Source organism: Plectropomus leopardus, chromosome 16, assembly GCF_008729295.1.
Source record: "Plectropomus leopardus isolate mb chromosome 16, YSFRI_Pleo_2.0, whole genome shotgun sequence".
Taxonomy (NCBI): Eukaryota; Metazoa; Chordata; class Actinopteri; order Perciformes; family Serranidae; genus Plectropomus; species Plectropomus leopardus.
The window spans coordinates 23,582,944-23,603,596 of record NC_056478.1 but is presented as its reverse complement, the minus strand read 5'-3'; the positions used below and the strand labels follow the sequence as shown (position 1 = coordinate 23,603,596).

Genomic DNA, 20,653 nt, shown 5'->3' with positions numbered 1-20,653 from the left:
AAAGTAAGGGGGAGATCTAACGGTCTAACATTAAAAATCAAAGTAATGCTTTACACACATTGAGCATCACTGATGTAAATCTGTTCTTTTAAAATATCAGGTGTAAACGAGTTTGTTAACCAATGGGAAAATTTCCTCACAATAGCATCAACTGACATAACGTGAACCAACGTGACTAAATGTAACATGAATGAAATTCTTTACTTAATACATTTCCTCATCCATGAACAAGACTTCTGTCTGGGTCACATGAACACATCAACTCCCATGATCTACTTCATGAGATCATCAAAGTCCACATTTTGTTATTGTTTTGATTGAGTTACCACTAGTGGCAGAAATTTACATACTTTAATTAAACATTTTTTAAAAAGTCCCTGGAAAAAAACACACAAAAAAAAAACACAAGACAAAAAACAAAACATGACAAATCTAGCCCCACCATCCCCTCTTAAACAGTAGACTCACAGTCCAGCTGAAGTGCTGTTAAGCAAGGCACTGAATGTGTATCAGTTCTAGGTAGTGGCTGCTTTGTAACAGAGCCCCGCCTCTGACCTCTGACCCCGCCAGTAGAGGCGGCAGGGCAGGGATGAGGTGGAGTTTCCCCACAGGGATCAAGAGAGGATCACATCGCATATTCATGGTAGAGCAAAGAGACGGGGATGAAAGCATCTACCAAAAAGCATATGGAGAGAGAGGGAGAGCGGTAGAGAGAGGGGGAGATAAACAGAGAGAAATAGAGAATGTGTTTGTAGGTGTTTACTTCTAAAAATTCTCCTTGAATTTAAAGTATTTTTCTTCGCAGCTCAGCAAGGCTTTCTGTCGCTGTTCAGCTGAGCTCAGAAGTGTAGCGAAAAACAACCAAGGCCGTTCGTCTTTCTGTGTGTTTGTGTGCATGTGTGTGTACATGCATATGTATGAGGTAACAGATGGGGTGTAATTTAAACGTTACCTTGTACAGATGCACATTTTACACTTGACGTACATGAGACACTCTCAGAATGAAAACTGATGCAAGAAATACTTTCACAGTCACTAAAACTGAGACGTGGTTAGATATTGCTGATATACTGCCAGTGAGTACTTACAAACTACACAAATGTGGTTATCCATACTACTGAAACAACATAGTTCACATTACTGAAATTCTATAAACGACACTGAAGCTAAACTACAAAAGACTGTGAGCACCATAATCAAATATTTATACCTATATTACTGGATGTCCTGATTTATCGTCCACACATCGGAATCAGTTGATATTTGCTTTATTGACTGCTATGTTCACCTATGTCAGTGGCCGATGTTTTCTGGTGTGTCACATCAATTTTGCGTTTGGGTTCGTGACTAAGAGCAACAGAAAGTGTGTTTGGGACAAACACAGATCTTCCCTTGAGTGGGACAAAAGGGTGCAGTAAACTCAGTATGTGAGGTCATGCATCCCATTGTCCCTCTGATAATGCTATATTGAGAACAAAAAAATTGTGCTGACACCAGCAGGAAGAGAGATAGCTAACATTAGCTGTAGGCAGCTAACTAACTGCTGTCAGAGGCTGCATTTTGTTATTCTATGATGCATTCCAGCTCTCTGGTAAAAACGAATACTGGTCAAAGCTTAATTATAACGTTCTCCAGATGTGTTCAATTATAATCTTGTTACATGTAGTTTTTGGCGTGAAACTTGAATAAATACAGTTTTTGTTTCCCTGGCACAAAAGGGTGAATAAATAACAAACAAAAAAACATCTGTATGTTATTTTAGATATCGGTATCTATATCGGCCCAGAATTTTGTGCATTCCTATTATTTTTGTTACCAAATTATGTTTGACAGGGAACATATCTGTGCAAAAATATTCACAATCACTCAGGCAGCATCATAAGATGGATAATTCATTCTAGTGTGAGCAGATATTGAAAAATAAGCAAAAAAGAAAAAATGCATGAAGCCTCTGCAATGGACATGATTTTTGGATGCATTTAGTATCCACGACAGGAACTTAAGTATAGTTAATGGTGTCATGGCGCCATGTTGGCATGTAATAACTCCAGTGACGACACATCTACTGCCTGTTGGTTAAGATTAGGAAAGGAACTCTGATCATAGTCGAGTGATAAAAATGATCCTGCAGTTTGTGCAACATTTATCTCTGCAACACCCTGCAGACTGTAAGTGAAAGCATCAATTCGCATTGATTTTTTTTTTAAACGAACAGCAAAAATGTGCAGCTTTGTGGTTAGAAAAAAAGAACTGTATTATATTTTTTTCTTTTGTGCCATGGTGCTATGACACAGCTAGTAAATCACAGGTGCTTGAAATAAAAACAGTGTTGTTTTTGAAATTCAAACAAAATTCATGCTCTGACTTGCAGTTTTTGGCGCTTTTATACCACAGTGACTACAGAAGGAGCATGTGTAGGAATGAAGACTGAGTACAAACACCGTGTCCTCCACACTTCTGTTTCTTCCCTGCTCTGAATTAACATCACATCACATCCTGTATTGCCATGGAAAACTGTGACCAATTTAATCAATGTTTTGAAACTGTTGCATTTGCTAATGCATGATACTGTACAAACATATCTGAAAACCAGTATGTTTTTTTGCTCCTCTACAAAATAACATCACATCAACAATTCAGGTGCTGTTGTTGCCATAGAATATTACCGCTCTCCCTCTCCTTCCCTCTCTCTCTAATCCATACATATATCCCAGTGGACAGCAGGCTGGGAAACTGTTTATCCAATCACTTCTGTTCAAAATTCCTCACCTTCTCCCACAAAACCTACCTTCACTGGTGAATATGAATGCATAGGACTCTGTGTGTGTGTGTGTGTGTGTGTGTGTGTGTGTGTGTGTGTGTTGTTGCGTGGTGCGGGATGCTTAGCAAACACTGCAGCGCAAGCAGTCTGGAAGCAGAGCAATAATTCACCCTCTGCAAAAGCCATGAATAAAAACAAACTTAAGAGAAGCGACAAAATACAAAATGTGCTCATTCTTCTCCTCTATTTCTCTCTGTCTCCTTCTCTCTCTCTCTTTGTCTCTCTCTCCATATCTCTCTCTCTCTCTCTCTCTCTCTCTCTCCCTCTCCCTTTCTCGCTCACACACACATGCACACACATCTTCTCCGCCTATCTTTCACCTTTTCTTGGTATGGAGCCTCCCTCAAAGAAAATACATTTTTGGAATTTCAATCCTAGTTACTTACAAATAATGAAATAAATATCATGTAAAAAACAGCAAAGTCAAACACACATAGACACACTCTCTCACATACACACACACACACACACACACACACACACACACACACACACACACTTGTTATAAAAGGACAAACTGGAGAAGTTATAAAAACTAATAACGACAGAGAAGTATGCCTGCTCTGTGAAAACACTCTCACATACACACTTAAGGATGTAATCACAACACACACACACACACACACACACACACACACACACACAGATTCATTATTAAATGTCCTGACTGCAGCTGCGTATGTGTGTGTGTTAGAGGTGTGTGCAGAGTTTAGAGCTTTCAATCTAATCCCTTTCTTTATTGGCCTCAAGCAGCAGGGCCAGTCGGGGAATACACAATAGTGTGTGTGTGTGTGTGTGTGTGCGCGTGTGCGTGTGCGTGTAGGTGTGTGTGTGTGTGTCTTTGTTGCAGAGGAAGAATAAAAGATTTGAGTTTTCAGAGGGGAGTTGAGCAGGAGGAGGAAGAGGAGGAGGAGGAGGAGGAGGAGGAAGAAGAAGATAGGGGCAGCGCTCGTTTAAATCCTCCTGGTAATATTGCTTTCTTCACTCTCTTGGCAAAGAGATTAACTGCTAATGGAGAGGATATGTCTGCTATTAGCCCCAACAACAGCAGCAGCAGCAGTGACAACACCGACAGCAAGGGAGTGCGACAGTGACGATGACGACTGCAACGACAGCAATACACAGAGCAGGACAACACAATCTGTTCTCTGGATATGACAACATGAACCAATATGAGGTCCAAAAGGTGCAGCTATAGAACAAGCTTTGGCTCTGAGATTACAAAGGCAGAGCTACAAATTAAGTCAGATTTCAATCACAAAGATGAGGATGGAACCGTCCCATATTCTCAGAGCTCGTTTGGTCCTGGTAGCACGCATTTCAGTTATGGTGGACAGCAGACATCACTGTTCACACCTGTGCCGATCGTGCATCTCCAGTTGAGCACTCATGTTCAGATCTTGTTACTGCCCTGAGCACAATTATGTCCACTCTTTTGATAGCTTCTCATATTATGCTTGCTACTCATGTTAGCAGTTGTGTTGGTACAGCTGGAGATATTGCTGTCAGCAGAATCCAACGCGTCCTTTTCCATCGGGCTAAATGAGGGACAGTCATATACCACTTTGTCCAACTTGACATAAAATGGTTACGTTACAGAGCATTAGCGCACTGCCACCAAAACAACCACTGCATCCTGCATTGATGACATTGTTTACGTCGGAAACGCATCAGGACAGCATTTGCGTTTATTCTACAAAACATATGCGTCCCAGACCAACCCAGCAAGTGGCTTGAGTGATCGGATCGGAAATGCATCTCGGTAGCTGTTTGTAGCTATACTAAGCACTATCTAGTTGAGATCAGATCACTTGAGATGCATGTTGATGGCAGGTCTAAACAGGGTTTGAGATTTGACATGGGACTTTAAAGTGTTAGTTCACCCACTAACAATATGAATTGAAAATAGTACCTCTATAGGCTCTCTATGTTCCCAAGAAACATTTTCTATCGAAAAGTGAAAGTATATCAGTGTAAACTGATTTTGAAGGAGACCGAAAGAAGGCCAGCAAGAAGTAGGGCTGTCCACTGAACGTCAAAGATTCGAATCAGCAGTTGGAGACCCCTCAGTTGACTGAGATTCTTTAAATCCAGCAGTCATTTTTCTGGGCACATTTAGCTGTAGAGTGAGCGTTCTGCGGACCCAGATCCAGGGCGAGTCTGGGTGAGACAGTGGCAGCTGCCTGGATGAAGAAATGCTTTTTTTTGGTCAGGCTCTGAGAATATGTTATCTTGTGTTGTACATTTCCAATCCATCCTTAGTTTATTTACTATTTTACGTCACTGTCACCATGGACATCCCACTGAACCTCGTCAAACTCTATATGGAAAAAAGGAACAAATATTTGAATATTTGTCTTGAACAGCCAAATCAGGTACAGCCCAAGAAAAAATGATCTAAAATGTTTCATAAATACATACAAGTCATTTGGCTAATGCTGCACAGGAGTTTAGAAAATTCTTCAGACACTTTATTACCTTTCATTCGGACTCCATCAAAGTCTGTTTTTATTTTTCGGATGCTTCACTCTCATAAAAGCTATTTATTAGAACACATTTTTCTGGGATCATAGACAGCCCTATGGTGAGTCCCTTGCACAATTTGTATTGTTTTTGTGTTAAGGTTTCGACCTGGTAAAATACCAGAAAAGCAAAGACAAGTGCAGTAAGATGATTGAACAACACCTAAATCATTAAACCCATGTATGGAGAGAAGTCTCAGATGTATATACAATGAACACAGTTTTCACAGGGAACTGTTCATATGCTTTCTTAAAATTTTCCAATATCTGTGCCAACATGATAGTTAGTTTATAGTTTAGGTACAAATGAGAATCAGACTCAGAAATACTTCATTGATCCCAAGGGGGATATTGTGGTTCGTTATAGTCCCTCTGATGACAAGAATAGGGAATTATAGAAGGCGGAAATAATTAGCAGCCCAAAGTAAATAAAATTATTTTAAAAAATAGAAATACAGTGCTAATTATAGGAAAACACAGAGACCAACCTTTATTTATCAGTTATTATAATATTTTACTCGCCAAAGTTATTCTAGTTACTTGTTTAGTTATCCCATTGCTTTTCTAAGCAACAAGAGATTTCATCCAATATTTTGCACACTTTTTAAATCAATAATACATCTAATCTGTTTGATTATAACCTACAGTATGTGGTTTGACTACTGGTGTCCTTTGTTTTATGTTTGTGGCATCCTCATCACCTGCTTTCCAGCACAAAAAGCTCAAAATGGGATAACAATGATAAAACACACCTAAAAGACTACATTATTGTAAGTTAAGAGAATCATGAAGAGTTGTCCTCCACTAACTGGCTTCTTGTATGTTTCACGTCAATACATAAACCCACCATGCGGTCCAGTAGCAGTATTGATACTAGCTTGTGCTAACACAGAGGCAGTGACAGGAGAATCTGGCTGTTACTGGCACTGAGCAGAGAAATGACACATGGAGCACAAATGACTGGCGACTGCGAAAAACAGCTTGTTCTCTGTCTGCTTTAAACCAGTTCATTTGCTCCCTGTCGTCTTACTGTTGTTGTTCTTGTTTTGTGTGTTGGCTTTTTCTGCCTCTCTTTTGTCTCTCTTTTCCTCACCCCCATCTATATTTTCCTATTTTTTTCTATATCTTATCCATTTCTTCTTTCTCATTTTGGTTCTCATCTTGCATCACGCTCTCCTATTCTTCATCTTTTCTATTCTCATCTCGTATTCACTTTGTCTCTTATTTTCTGTCCTCCCTTTTCTGTCACCGCTGTTGTCTCTCATTTCTCTCCCTTTATTTGGCCCTCTCTCTCCATGTTTTTCCATCTTGTTCTCTGCTTTGTGTGCCCTCTCTCTCGTCTCTCAGTTTTTGACTTTCCTCTTTCGTTCTCTCCCCTCTCTCTCTGTTATCTTTCTCCCTCACTCTCTTTATCCTCACTTTACCCTCCGCTCTCTATAAACTAGATTGATGGCTTAATCCTACATGCATCAAGGTGAGAATTACAATTTTCGCACCAGCACACACACACACACACACACACACACACACACACACACACACACAGTGACAGCCCTACTTACACACTCACTGCCTTTTACCTCCCACACACATAAAAACACACTATTCTTTCCTCTCTATGTCGACATTCACAAAGTAACCAGGTATTAGAGAGGGTGTTTACCTGAAACTTGCCAAAAGTCAGATATATTCACTCCAAACTCCCTTTTTTAGCCATGATAGACATACTGTTAGTGTCATAGCGTTAATTACCACTTGGTTAATAAAAATATCTGTTTCTGATAGGCTTGAAGATGTGCAAAAAGATCCTAATGACTGAAAGTTGTAAGTTTAAAAAAAATATCTATCAGAAAAGTGGTACAAAAGGTCAAATATTTGGCTGTATGATACAGACCAAAGATCCAACCAAATTCTACTATCAAAAATCCTTTTTTCAAAGTAACTCTGTCTCTGAATTGCATTGTACCGTATTGATCATTACAAATGTATCTGTATCATTTTTGCATCAGATTACGGAAGAAACAGACACAGCCCCACTTAGGTCACTGCAGACATTGCTCCGGTTGACAGTCAAAATACTGCAATAATTAAACCAGTTACAGTATATCCAATTGCAAGTAACTGTAGCAACAGTTCTGCATCCACTTCAACGACGCTTGCGGACCTTGGTGCAAATGCCTCAGTCCCAAAAGCACATCTCCTTGTGTAATATTGCTTAAATGTGACATAGTGTAAAAGTACCTTGAGATAGCAAACGACTAAAAAAAAATCACTTTTTTTGATAGGACAGGTAAGTGCTGGTGGTTAGTGTAGTTAGCTTTTCCATTAGGACAGATAAAACATTCATACAAAATTACAGTTGCTTAAAGTAAACACAAGCAGTGTATGGAGGAGTAACATACAATTCCTTCATAAATCCGCCCATAACGTTTGAAAAAAGTAACACTTCATAGTTTTTAAAAAAGGTAAATATGACAAAAACTTCAACTCCACAGTCAGTCACATGCTTAGTTTATGTTGACCATCCATACTGACCTCTGTACACGAGATTGCAGTGAAAAACCACATCACACTACTTCCCCTGTTGTAATTAGAGAGCGCAGTCATTATTCAGATGTCCACAAGAGGTCACTTGTTGGGAAAACACACAGGTTGTTTCAAGCGTTTCAACAAACAACCAATGCTGATGTTTTTCTGGTGAGAACAGAAATTTGAAAACAACCTCTTTGCAGTGCAGTGCTGTGAAATAAAAGAGCAGACACTTTTTACTGTATGAATGTCTGATTCTTGCAATCTGTTTGGTCATTTAGATTTGGACTATTTATTTATCAATTTTCCCTTATATCTTTGTTTGAGTTTTAGATTAGCTTTGATTGTTTCTGATACAAGGACACAGCACTGCGATCTTTCTTTCTTTTCATGCATCTGTGTTGCGGCCACAGCATTACTTTCCCTGTCTAAGGTCATGCACATGTGCTCTGCTAAAACCTTGTTAGAGACCTATTTTTGTGTCTTCATTAGACAGAGGTGAGATTTCTGCAGCAGCTGTGTTAACCTGGCTTCTTTTCATCCCTAAAACACAACAAAGGAAACCAGATTTCTGAAACACGTCCGGCCACTGGTGTAAGTTGACAGTGAACTGGTCGCTTAAACTTAAAGTCATGGAAACATGGTCTTTCTTCAACCCGTTACTGCTGCCAATCTGCAGACCACTGCAAATTACTGTTCCAGACCAGCAAAAAACAGAAGTAGGTGTTTTTAGAGACATTGGCAGCATTTCCATCCATGATTGTGCCACCTAAACCACACATTTTAAGCCAAAACCTGATCTTTTCCTAACCATAACCAAGTGGTTTTTGTGCCTAAACATAACCACATGTTAACCATAGCGTTGTTGACACATAAAGTTTCAACGTATCAACTAGATATTAATGCACAAATGTTACATATTTGTGGCTTTCAGGAACATGCAATGCCAACATTTACAGTATGCTGATGTTTAGGTTGCTCTCTCCATCTCTCTCTCTTTCTCAAACACACACAAACTATAGCGCAAAGGCATGTGTACGTGCGTAGTCAAAGATGCTTGATTATGCCGCATCCTCAACTTTAAGAAATCCCATTTATGCTGATTCTCGCTGTTTTTTCATGAATCATCTGAATCATTTATAAAGGAGAGAGAGATGTGGAGGGGGAAAATGCAAAACACACTTTCTTGTGCTTTTGTGAGAAACATGCTTCTAAATGCTGGAACGGCACGGTGATTGCAAATTGCCCGTCTGTGTATAATATCAGAGCAACTGTTCATTTAGCTGAGAAGCTGCAGAGAAGCAAAACAAGGAATCACCGGAGTTAATGTCTGAAACTCCTCACTTACCTATCTGTCATCTCCTCAATGAACACCTCTCTACCATGACAACATTTAGCTCTACCTGCAGTCTGGTAACCTTGGACCTTCAGATTCGAGGGTATTTCTACATAATGCTGCATTGACAATTCAAAAGCCTAAACGGGGAAAGGAGCTGCAAATCACTTCGGCTGTGCCTCATATTCTGCACATTGCATCTGTTGTGCCTGGTTCTGTATGCAACGATGTTGCTCTCTCTGAAGTTTGAAAGTAAAGCACCTAAATCTTAATTTGCAAATAGTTTCTAAAGGTGCTGAGTGAAATTGAAAAAAGAGACACATAAGCTCCAATACCGCATTCAGGTGACGATCATGTGAGGGGACCCATTAAGCTTTTCTTTATTTTCTATCATAATGTTACAGTGTCAGATGTTAATATTAAACGTGGCCAGTTTCAAATATTGAGGATAACATATGTAAAAGTAATCCCTGGGAGCAAAAACTTCAGGCTTCAGACCTTTCTAAGCACTGTTTCCAACTTTTTTCTATATGGGTACAAGCTAACATCAGCTTGTGACAGATATATTTAAATGGTCACCTTCTCCAGGCACACCACTCAACATTACATAAAGCTACATGCTAATGTCAGGTAAATATGTAATCTTGGTTGCAGATTTTGTTAATTTCTCCATGATTTTGGATCATATTTCTACTGGGACATGTCTAGTTGTGTTTATTGAAGATTTGTCGTGTTGCTACTGCTGCTACTCTTTGTTAAAGTAATTCTCGCTGCTGCAATGGTGGTGCAGAGATGCAGAGATGCAGAGATGCTGAGTACTTGGAAACGCTGACCAATCAGAACAGACTAGGCTTTTTCGGGAGGGGGTCTTAACAGCACTAGAACAGAGCGTTTCAGACAGAGGGTGAATACAGGTGTTCCAGCACAGAACATAAATGTAAATACATATGTTCTAGCATAAACCCAAAATACCAGTATGAACCTGAAATTTAGCATAACAGGTCCTCTTTAAGTTGGTAAACAACTATTATTAATATTTACCAATTGGTAAAACAATGCAGGGTATAAATAAAAGAAAGCAGGTATACACCTGAGTTTCAGTTAGCAGAATAGATACACTCACAACATGAGTTTTAATGTAAGTAAATTCAACATTTACCTGGTACATTGGTTGGCATTTATCCAAAGTCACAAATGTCACCTCAAGTGTTATGTTTTTTTTCCAAGAGTTTACAAGTGGTGGCATTTTAATGAGCCTTTTAACTGAGTCCTTTAAATGAGCCATAGCAGGGAAAATACAGGTGTTAGTCATTTATCATTGTGTTTGTTCCAGGGCCCAGCTATTGATCATGGTGGCTCCCTGGCATGACTTACAGGTACCGGGCCATCATTATTGTAATTGTTATCACTTCTGTTTTTATGATAAAAAGTCTATTTATTCCAAAATAGTGGGTTCTGTTGCAGTGTGAAATGAACTGCCTCAACCATACCTGGATCCATTCGAATTTACTATGCTTTATCGGCAGTAAAAATACATGTTAGAAAAAAATTCTGAAAGTTTTACTGGACCCTTGGTAACAATTTCATGACAGTCAGTGCAGTCCTAACAGCAACATTGCCTTGTCTTTAGTCAGATTCCTATTTTAATTCTGGTGATATGGGTGCACAGCATTATGAATTTGTGCCATAAACACATTTTACACAGAATTGAGGGACTTGTGCACCAAAATACTGCAAAGACTTATACCGTGAAGCAGCTGCAGGAAGTGTTGACCTTGCATCAAATTTGGCTTTCAAGTTATGGCTACAGTTGATATGTTCTGCAAAAGGTTAACAGTCTATCGTCAAGACTCAAAAAGAAAACAAAATAGGTTAATAAGTGAGGGAAATGAATTCATGTTATTTCTTAGTGATGGACTGAAAATTTTACTAATCACAACACCCTTTAGTGACATTTGTAATCTATGGAAGCCCATGGTCCATTTAAATTTAATTTAACCTTTTCTATTGTTTTAAAACCCTGGACTGTCGCCATGTAAGCTCTCCTGTCCGACACAAATTATCACAAAAAAATAAACCCTTCACACTCAACATCTTGTAAAATTCATCTGTTAAATTAATGAATCTGGCAGGTGATTCTGATTTTACATTTTTCCACACTGATGTACTTTGGCAGCCTGAGGAGCAAACTGGCCGGTGACTTTCGTGATTTATCAGCCACTGTAGCTTTTGAACCACAGACAGGTTCATTTCCCCAGCGTGTTTCACAAATGAGGCCCTCTGTGCCAGAGGCCAGTCTAGTTAGCCAACCTGTGGGCCCTGCTGTACAGAGAGCCTCATATAAAACATTATTATTATTATTCCCTCCCTGGGAGCTGGTTATAGCCGCTCTGAAAACTCATTTCCCTCTCCTCTTGTCCATGTGAATACCTCCTGATAGGGAGAGGGAAGGAGAAAGGAACAATAACTGCATTTCATATGACGGAGAAATGAATAATTTCAACTGCGTGTGTGCGCGCAGTGTGTGTGTAAATGTGTGCGTAAATGTGCCGTGTAGGGTATTGTGTGTGTGTGATTGGGCGTTGTGATACACAAGGCAAGCACACAGATTGGAGCATCGATCTTGTTTCCTCGAGAAGTGAAAGAGAAAGAGAAACTGAGACAGAAACTAAAAAATGGAAAGAGAGATTCAGTTGCAAAGAAAGTTGCAATAAAGATTCAGTACATGAGTTTGGAAAATCGTCTGTCTGAATATTTTATTTTGCCAGTTCATACTGTAACTGTTTTTAATGTATGATCTCTCCAAAAGTCCAATTTAGTCATTCACACTGGCGCATGCTCTCTTACACAGTCTGGAAATCATGCAGCTAAGGAAATGCAAAAAAGAGATTGGACAGAGTGAGACAACAACATTAAACCTGTTATTCCCTTTACCACCCTGTCTCTCACACACATACACCATCTCCACACAGACACTGAAAACAATCAGGTCTGATGCTGGAAGTTCATCAGCTCATAATGAAGAATGACTGCAAATATTAAGATAAACTGTAATATTGTTGCATTAGAGCTTGGTTTTTCAAGCATTACAAACACAGAAATCACTCACTGATACAGAAAACACATCTATGGGACAACAACACTTCCTGTTATGGTCATTTCCAGGTTCATACTTTTATTTTGGTAGAGCATGCTTTAATGTTCAAAATAAAAAAACTTTACTTTCATCATACAGTCTGTGTTAAAACATCCGTATTTATCCTGTGCCACAAACGCTCCATTCTGGGCGCCCGAAAAAGCCCATTCTGCTCTGATGGGCCAGTGTTTCTGGGACTTTCTGGGACATCTCACACTTTTAACCCCCCACCCCTTGTGTTTCACATTAGTCCTGCCCTACTGTGCTGTGATTGGCTAGTACTCATTTAGTTCAGCAGTAAATACTAGCCAATCCCAGCACAGTGGGGCAGGAATAGGCAGAACACATATGGAAAATAAAATAATGCCAGTGTCTCTACACTGTCAATGTAACCGGTGAATGACTGTAACAGAATACAGAAGCGCTTTCTACCACAAAAAAAAAAAAAAAAAAACACTTAGAAAAGTTGCTAAATCAAAATCTTCACATCTGGACATTTTCAAGCATGAATATGATAAGAGACAGTGGAGATATAAACATCAACAACCAAAATTGCATGTTTCCCTGACTTTAGTGTGTAGCTAAATGTAGCAGCATAGACTGCGTAACATGAACACTTGCAGAAGCGTGCATGAAGCAGATAACCATATTAAGAAATTTGTCACAAGCCTACATCAGCTTGTTTCAAAAGTGAAAAAAGACAGCTGGAAACAGAGTACTCAGAACAGTCTGGAGCCTGAGGTTTTCCATCACAGGGATTACTTTTATACACATTTACATCATTATTTGAAACTTTGGCCATGTTTACGATGAACAACCGACGTTGTATGACTGAAAATAAGGAAAATCATAATAGGCTGCATTTAATTAACACAAACTCATTCATTTTGCCCTGATGTGAGAAGAACAGGATGACAAAATGAAAGTTTGAAAACATTCTGGCTGAACACACAAAGAGCCTTTAGAACCTGACAAACTGAGGACTGATACATTTTCTCACTTAGATTTTTTTACTCTTTATCTATCTCTTTAAGTAACCAGTAGCCAAACATAGCTGGCAAGACACAACAAGTCACTGTTATTCTGTTCTACATCTGTCTGTATATAGACATGAAGCAAGTCAAGGACAAAACCATCAGTGTGTTTTGAAGTCAGTGTTGTTCATGTCTCAGACTCCCACCCTCTGGTGTACATGAAATTAATAAACAAATATGGATTGTATAAATATGTACAGGCAAACACAGATAGCAGCATTGGGTAAAGTCCTACAGTGCAGTGTGAGTTCTCTCGTATGTGTATATATTGTACGGTAATTTATAGAGCAGATACCAACAAAATGCAACAATCCAACAGTCAGCTGAAGTTTGACTGCAGTCAGCTGTAGTGTCAAGTGTTAATGAAGCACCAGAGCTAACAATCTGCTGAGACAAATGGACGGTTTTGGTGACAAAGTTCTTATTACTTAAAAGGCAGGGTCTTCCATAAAATAAGTGTCATTTCTTGACTCGTGTGATATCTAATCATTACTGGTCCACTGCACAGCACATCCTGCTTGAATTCTGATCAAACACCTGCTCACCTGCCCTGGGATGTCTCACATCTGTCCATAACAGAAAGAGAGAAAAAAAGATTAAGCGAGGGAGAGAGCGAGAGAGAGAGAGCGGCACACACAAAGAGGCAGAGTGTCCTTCACTATTCAACGAACCAACAGATTGTTTCCTCTCATGTTTGGACTTCTGAAGGCAGAAACTCCATAAAGATCCCCTGCCAACCTGCCTGAGGACACAGGCACTCTCCAGCCACACTGCTTCAAAGGCTCTCCAAAGGCTCTCTCTGTGTGTGTGTGTGTGTGTGTGTGTGTGTGTGTGTGTGTGTGTTCTCCCCTCCATGCAAGAAATACCTTTTTTCTTATATGCAGATGAGGGTGTGATCCTGCATATAAGTGCTTCTGTGTGTGTGTGTGCACACACACATGTGCATGTGCAAACAGGAGAATCGTTTCTTGTACAGGAAGTAGTCGTCCTAGGTAAACAGGAGTGCAGGCTAATCCTGTGGGAAATGGGAACTCTACATTAGCATTTGAATAGCGCCACAGTGCCACAAGTACTGCTGACAAAACTAACACGCATCCTCAGTCATGGCTTAGATTCGCACACAAATACACTGCACACACCATACTCAGAGCTGAAAAGGAAGATTTTTTATATAGCGGTCAGAAATATGTAGCTTGTATGTAGGATTCTTCACAGAAAAAAAAAAAATCACTATCTGCTGTTTGTTTTTGACACATTTGAGGTTTTCCATGGGAGGTTTCATATTTACACACCTCTGCACATGTTCACCTGCAAGCTGTCTGACACAGCTACAGGCCACATTTACATGCACATAAATAATGTGATTACACTGTAATTAGGCCAATAATGAGGGTAAGAGCCCATGTAAACAACATCTGATTACGCTGGTGTCTGGATGAAAACCTTGCTTTTCCAAATGTTATCTGTGTTACTGTGCAATTATGATTAACAGTTTATCGAAACTTCAAGGATAAAGGTCCACAAAGTGACAAGTTTCGGCATTCTACCAGTAACAGTTTGTAGAAACTCAGGGGTTTTAAATGCATTTTGGCTGAACTCTTTGATCAGTTTGGGATTTGGGGTCATAGATCCTTTTATCGAAAAGTCCCAGCTTTAAAAAAAAAAAAAAAAAAAAGACAAGCATGCTTTGTTTTCATGTTTCATGTACCTTTGTATTAAAATATTCCATGTGTCCTTGTGAAATGTGCTCTGCTTTATGTAGAATATTGCTGGTCTGTTGGATTTCATGTGTCTTTTGTAGCTGTCATTACCCCTGCTCTTGACTGCATTTGAAAATTGGCAAAATGAATAAACTGGCACATTTACAGAAATGTCTTAATGTGCTCTATCCCTGTAACTTTTAAAATATACTATGTAGGATTAAATCTGAAAAATACAGAGGTAATCCCCTCAACCATCACTTATGACCCACTAGAAGTGTGTGAAGGTGTATTTTACTCCAGAGACTCCACTCTCCCTGGATTTTCTTCTTATTTTCTGTGTTCAGGACATTCATGGGTGTGTACTCCCACAGCACTCAGGTGAGGTCAAGGCTTTTTAAAAAGGTAGACTTTAACTCTCACTAGGCTAGTGTGTTTACCAACAGTAACTGACAACCCTGCAAACCAGTGTGTGGCGAGACTCGACTCGCCTCTGCTGCATGAGGAGAGCAAAGAGGAGGACGTTTGTAAAGTTTCTGTGTGTTCAGCTCTTTTGTAGCCTCTCACTGAATCTCTGTGGTTTGGAATTTAATCCCTCTTGCTTGTACTTCAGATATCTGCTTTATTTTAATGTTTTATGTTAATGTTCAGAAATCTGTTAAGTTGCAGCCACTAAACACAACATTTCCTTATTTTGCAACTTCACAATAAAAACATTTACATGACAAACTAACGAGGGACTTTTATTGTGAAGAATCTTTGGGAAATAAAATGTGTTTATCACCAGACTAGCAGAATTTTGTTAGCTGCTTACGAATACAACGGAGGAGAATGAAACAGCCTCAGTGAGATGACGAGCTACAGATAACAGGCTCTTACTGCATCTCTGCAAACAGTTCACCAACAGGTGAACTTCTTTACCTGCCTGCTGTGTGATGGAAAAACATACACACACACACACAAAAACAACAGGGCAGTTTAGCACTCTACTTACACATTATCACCCGCAACAAGCCCTACTCAGTTAAAGACATGCCTTTGAGCAGGTAGCCCTTTTGTAATGGAAATGGAAATTTCTGCAGCGCTTGCCTGGCTGGGTCAGTCTTAAACCGAGTAATGCCAAACCACACCACTGATGGAAAGTCTCTCTTTCTGTGCGTGGGAGGCTTCCAGTAGCATGTAAACACTGGTGTGCAGAAACCGTGAGCTCTCATTGGTCTTGCACGAGTGTGCATGCGTGAACGCCCACTCTAGAGGCAAAGGCAACAGGCTACAACAAGGCTAACAATATGACACTGGTGACATTTTTCAAAACAATCTGGCATGGCGGGGCTTCAGGACATTTGGATTACTGTGGGTAAGCAGTAAGGAGACATTTTGTGGTTTTATCATGTTTTTTATATATATTAAAATATATATTTGCATCCTGGTCACCATTTGCAACAGTTGTTTGGAGGATGAGTGCAACGCCGAAACTCCAGCAGTGTTTTGTGTACTATAAAACATCACCTGACTTTCCATTGGCATGAGGGTGCATAGATAATGAATGAATTTTCATTTTTGGGTGAACTATCCCTTTAAAGGGAACTATTAGTAGAGTGTACCATCAAATTTGGAAAAAGAACATCAGGTTTTTAAAATTGAGACCTGCTATATCTCAGAACATTAAAAATATAAAATTGAGCCCCCTATTTTTTGTAAAGTTTAGCTCAGCACACACACCTACCATGTGTTTTTAGAGAGCCTTGCTGTTTTGGTTGAAATTTTTTTCTAATTAGAACTGCATCATATCGCTGATCCTGTTCTAACTCATGTTTGAACAATGTACCAACTCACCAGAAGGGTCCAATTTAGGTGTCTTTTTTATGATAGGAACAGACTGTGTGCATGGTAATAATGATACAAGGCGGTCTGTGCCTGCTGACAGATCCTACAGTTTTACACTGGGTGTGAAAACTGTAGGATTAAGTTGGCATGTCTGTGTCTGGCATGGAAGATCATTAGCCGAGGTGTTTTACAGCATGTGTCCTGACTTGAAAATGATTCTCTCTCTCTCTCTCTCTCTCTCTCTCTCTCTCTCTCTCTCACACACACACACACACACACACACACACACACACACACAGACTGTCTCGCTGAATGAACAGATATTCTCTTATAAGCTTGTAGGCTGAAATCGCACAGAACAAGTCTACACAAGACAAGACAGTTTTTTTCTTCCCTCTTCCTGCTCTCCTTCTGATCGGCTAAGTGGTTGCAGCTGTTTCAACCCCTTCTACTCAAGTACTTTAATTACATTTCAAATTTTATATTTGAGGCATTTATCTGGTCAACTTACAACAAGAGCAACAGCAGATTAAGCTTCAATGCCTGAATAATACACCATTAGAAAAAAAAGCACCTCCTACTCCCACAAAATTAAGGCAGGCCTCAAATTTAAGACAAAACAGTGGCTCATCTTAAAGAACTGTTCATGTCTTGAGAGCTTTGTTCCGACATAATTATTATACTCAACTGTTTTTTTCAACAAATACTAAATTGTGCTTATCTTTATTATAAACTTCTGTGCAGATCAAACAAATGGATGAGCTATTTCAGAGGATAAGTGTCAATTGTGACTTACTGCTAGTGCTACGTGTTCAGTCATGAGAACACCTAAGTCCAGGGGATTCGTCCTCGAGCACCATGAATATGTGTACTTAATGTCATGGCCATTCATCTGATAGTTGTTGGGATATACTGTGTGACCAACCAACTGACTGCCAGCATTGCCAGCCCTAGAAAAATTTGACCTCACCACATCTGCATCACGAGTTGGTATTTGAGTCCAACTTTCTGACTCAGTGTTCAGACTTGTTTCAGGACCAAGCTCTTTTCTTTTAAATAACTGGCTGCCACTGTTCAAGAGTTGGCTACATGTTTCGGAGCTCTGTGGCAGCAGAGAGTTGCTGGTCTGGTCCATTTTGATCCTTTTAAAAACACTGTAGCACTTAAACCTCTGAAATGTAATACATCACACATAAACTCAAACTGTTACACAGACACACACATGCTTCTGACTACAGGCGATCCTACAGTAATGTGTTTTTATGCTGTTTACTCATACCTCTCTAAAAGCTTTCATTCAGCTTGCATTTGCATTTTACATTTCAGCTGTTTAAATCATCCTCATATTCAAAATGACTCACGTATTGAGAAACACCACCTGCATTACAAGCAACCACTAACAAGGAGCTCAGGGAGGTCAGAGGTCACAACATGCTGCTGATCAATAAAACTAAAAATCCTACATATTAGGAAACTACAAGAAACACAGAGAGCTAAGTGAAGAGCCATCCAATTTTCTTTGCAGTATTTATGTATTTCTGTTGTCTCTACATAAACACTTGTCACTGTGACACAGACTGCTGAATCTCAGTGTGTGGTGGAGCTGAATATGCAGCAACACTACACACACACAAATGCGTTGCACGCAAATTGATGAGCTTTCCATCGAAACATTCTCTGTCCTGATTCCTGTTGAATTCATGCTATTAATAAAATGCAATTAAGTGGGGGGATTGTGTACCTGTAGTGTGGAGGGACTCACAAATAAAGGCATAAATTCTGATTATGGTACAAGTGAATTTTATTATTTGAATGAGCACACTGCTTACCCTCACAGTTGAGACCTCATACTTGGCTTACAATATTTTTTATATTCATTATTTATACTACATCATCATTTTTTATCTCCTCTCATCTTACAAGCCTCCTATAGAAAAATCTCAAAAATGTGTGCTGTTACAGGATTTCGTGTGTGTGTGTGTGTGTGTGTGTGTGTGTGTGTGTGTGCTAGCAGTTCAATGAAACAAGGTAAGAGAGGCACGATCAATACAATTTATCCCACCAGCCACAGTTAACATGCTGCAGGTCTTTTGCATAACAGACGTCTTGCAGTGCACACCAGGCGCAGACACCAAGCCGGGTCGAAAATGAACCCAATTATCTTCAAAAGCAGCCACAGCAATCTGCTCATGATTTTATACTATGATAGGAGCCCCTATAGTGCATGTATGGGTATATTATAGAGCTAGCACTTAGAGTATATTCAGAGGAAATAAAAAGTTGAGTGAAACATCACAATCTATAGAGCCAGAAATAATGCAGGATTAAATATAAATGTCCTGCAGATTAATGCCCACTGATGCCAAAGATAAAACTAAAGAAAATAACATTTAAAGTTACAATGTAGCAGATTTACTTTAGTTTTGCAATGGGAGCAGACAGAGAAACACTGGAGGGGGGAAATAAGTAAATTTTCCCAACGTAAGTTCTTAGAGTTTGGCACCTTTGGTGTTTGAATTGAACTCCCCTGCATTTCACAAGGAGGTGTACTTTTCGCATCTCTGAATTACTTACAATGATTTAATCTTAAACACTCTAAAAAGTCTCAAAATATGAATCCCTGCGATTTAAACTACTCATCAGTGCCAATTAGCTGCACCTGAGCCAACTACAATTAAACACACATAGTAAATGAACTTCTCCATCATTTACTTTCCTCATTTACATTTTGCTGCTAATTTGCTCCATTTCAAATGTTGCTACATTTATTCAAGGCCACTTTTTTCCAGCACTGACACTGACAAACTATCCTTGACGTCTGAAAGAAAACTGCATCGATATCACAGCCAAACTAGAAGTCTTTAAAGGGATGTAAACGCCAAAAAAAAACAAAAAAAAACACAAACACTACTGCCACTATAAACTCATCATTGATGCACTTGCGGATGGGTTTACTCCAGGAGATAACACCCTGCTCAGACTGCTGTTAACTCCACAGAAACACGGATATCAGGGCATTTTGTCTCTTTCGGACACACGCGCTCAGTTTATGTCGCGCACACACAGTGGGAGAGGTAGTAGTATTTCTACTTCACCTGTTTGTAGGCTGTCTCTCCGCCTCCTGCTACTCCTCCTCCTCCGCCCCCTGCTCCTGCTCCGGTACCGAGCTCCGGCAGCCTCCTCCGGCTCAGCACCAGCAGGTAAACCAGCGCCCCCAGCCACACCAGCACCGCCACGGCCACCGCCAGCCTCCGACAGAGACGCTTCATTTTCCGGTCAGGAGGAGCCGGCGGCGCCCGCAGCCCGGCTGCTGTCAGAAGCTCATTTTATAGAAGCGAGCAAACAAATAAAACAACCAGACTGAACCGGACAGCCTCCACAAACTAACACACACAAGTCTGCTCGGTCCCGCTGACGGTGGGTAAAACACTGACTACACAGCACGCGCTCTCTCGCACACACACTCTCTCTCTCTCTCTCTCTCTCTCTCTCTCTCTCAACTCAGAGAGGCTCGAGCGCTTCTCCGACACGCCTGACAGCCGTGTGCGCGTGCATGCGTGCATGTGTCTGTGTGTGTCTGTGTGACACTGTGTTTCGCTCAGGGAGTCCTGGACCCTCCTGAAGGTTTGAATGGAAGAGCATGGAGCTCCACCTGCCGACACCCACAACTACTCCAATTAAGTAGAATAGAATAGAAACAGACATGGGAAACGACACTAATAAATTAATCTGCAACAAATCTGACCAT

General features: G+C 40.0%; 1 protein-coding gene across 1 annotated transcript in view; it reads right to left on the bottom strand.

Moving 5' to 3' along the window:
• Nucleotides 1-20,301, bottom strand: part of galnt14 (UDP-N-acetyl-alpha-D-galactosamine:polypeptide N-acetylgalactosaminyltransferase 14 (GalNAc-T14)) — a 196,223-nt gene extending 175,922 nt beyond the window's left edge. The window contains exon 1 of the mRNA XM_042503819.1: nucleotides 20,001-20,301. Coding sequence (XP_042359753.1) covers nucleotides 20,001-20,174 — 174 coding nt within the window. The 5' untranslated portion in view covers nucleotides 20,175-20,301. The remainder of the gene's footprint in view (nucleotides 1-20,000) is intronic.
• Nucleotides 20,302-20,653: the final 352 nt, after the last annotated feature.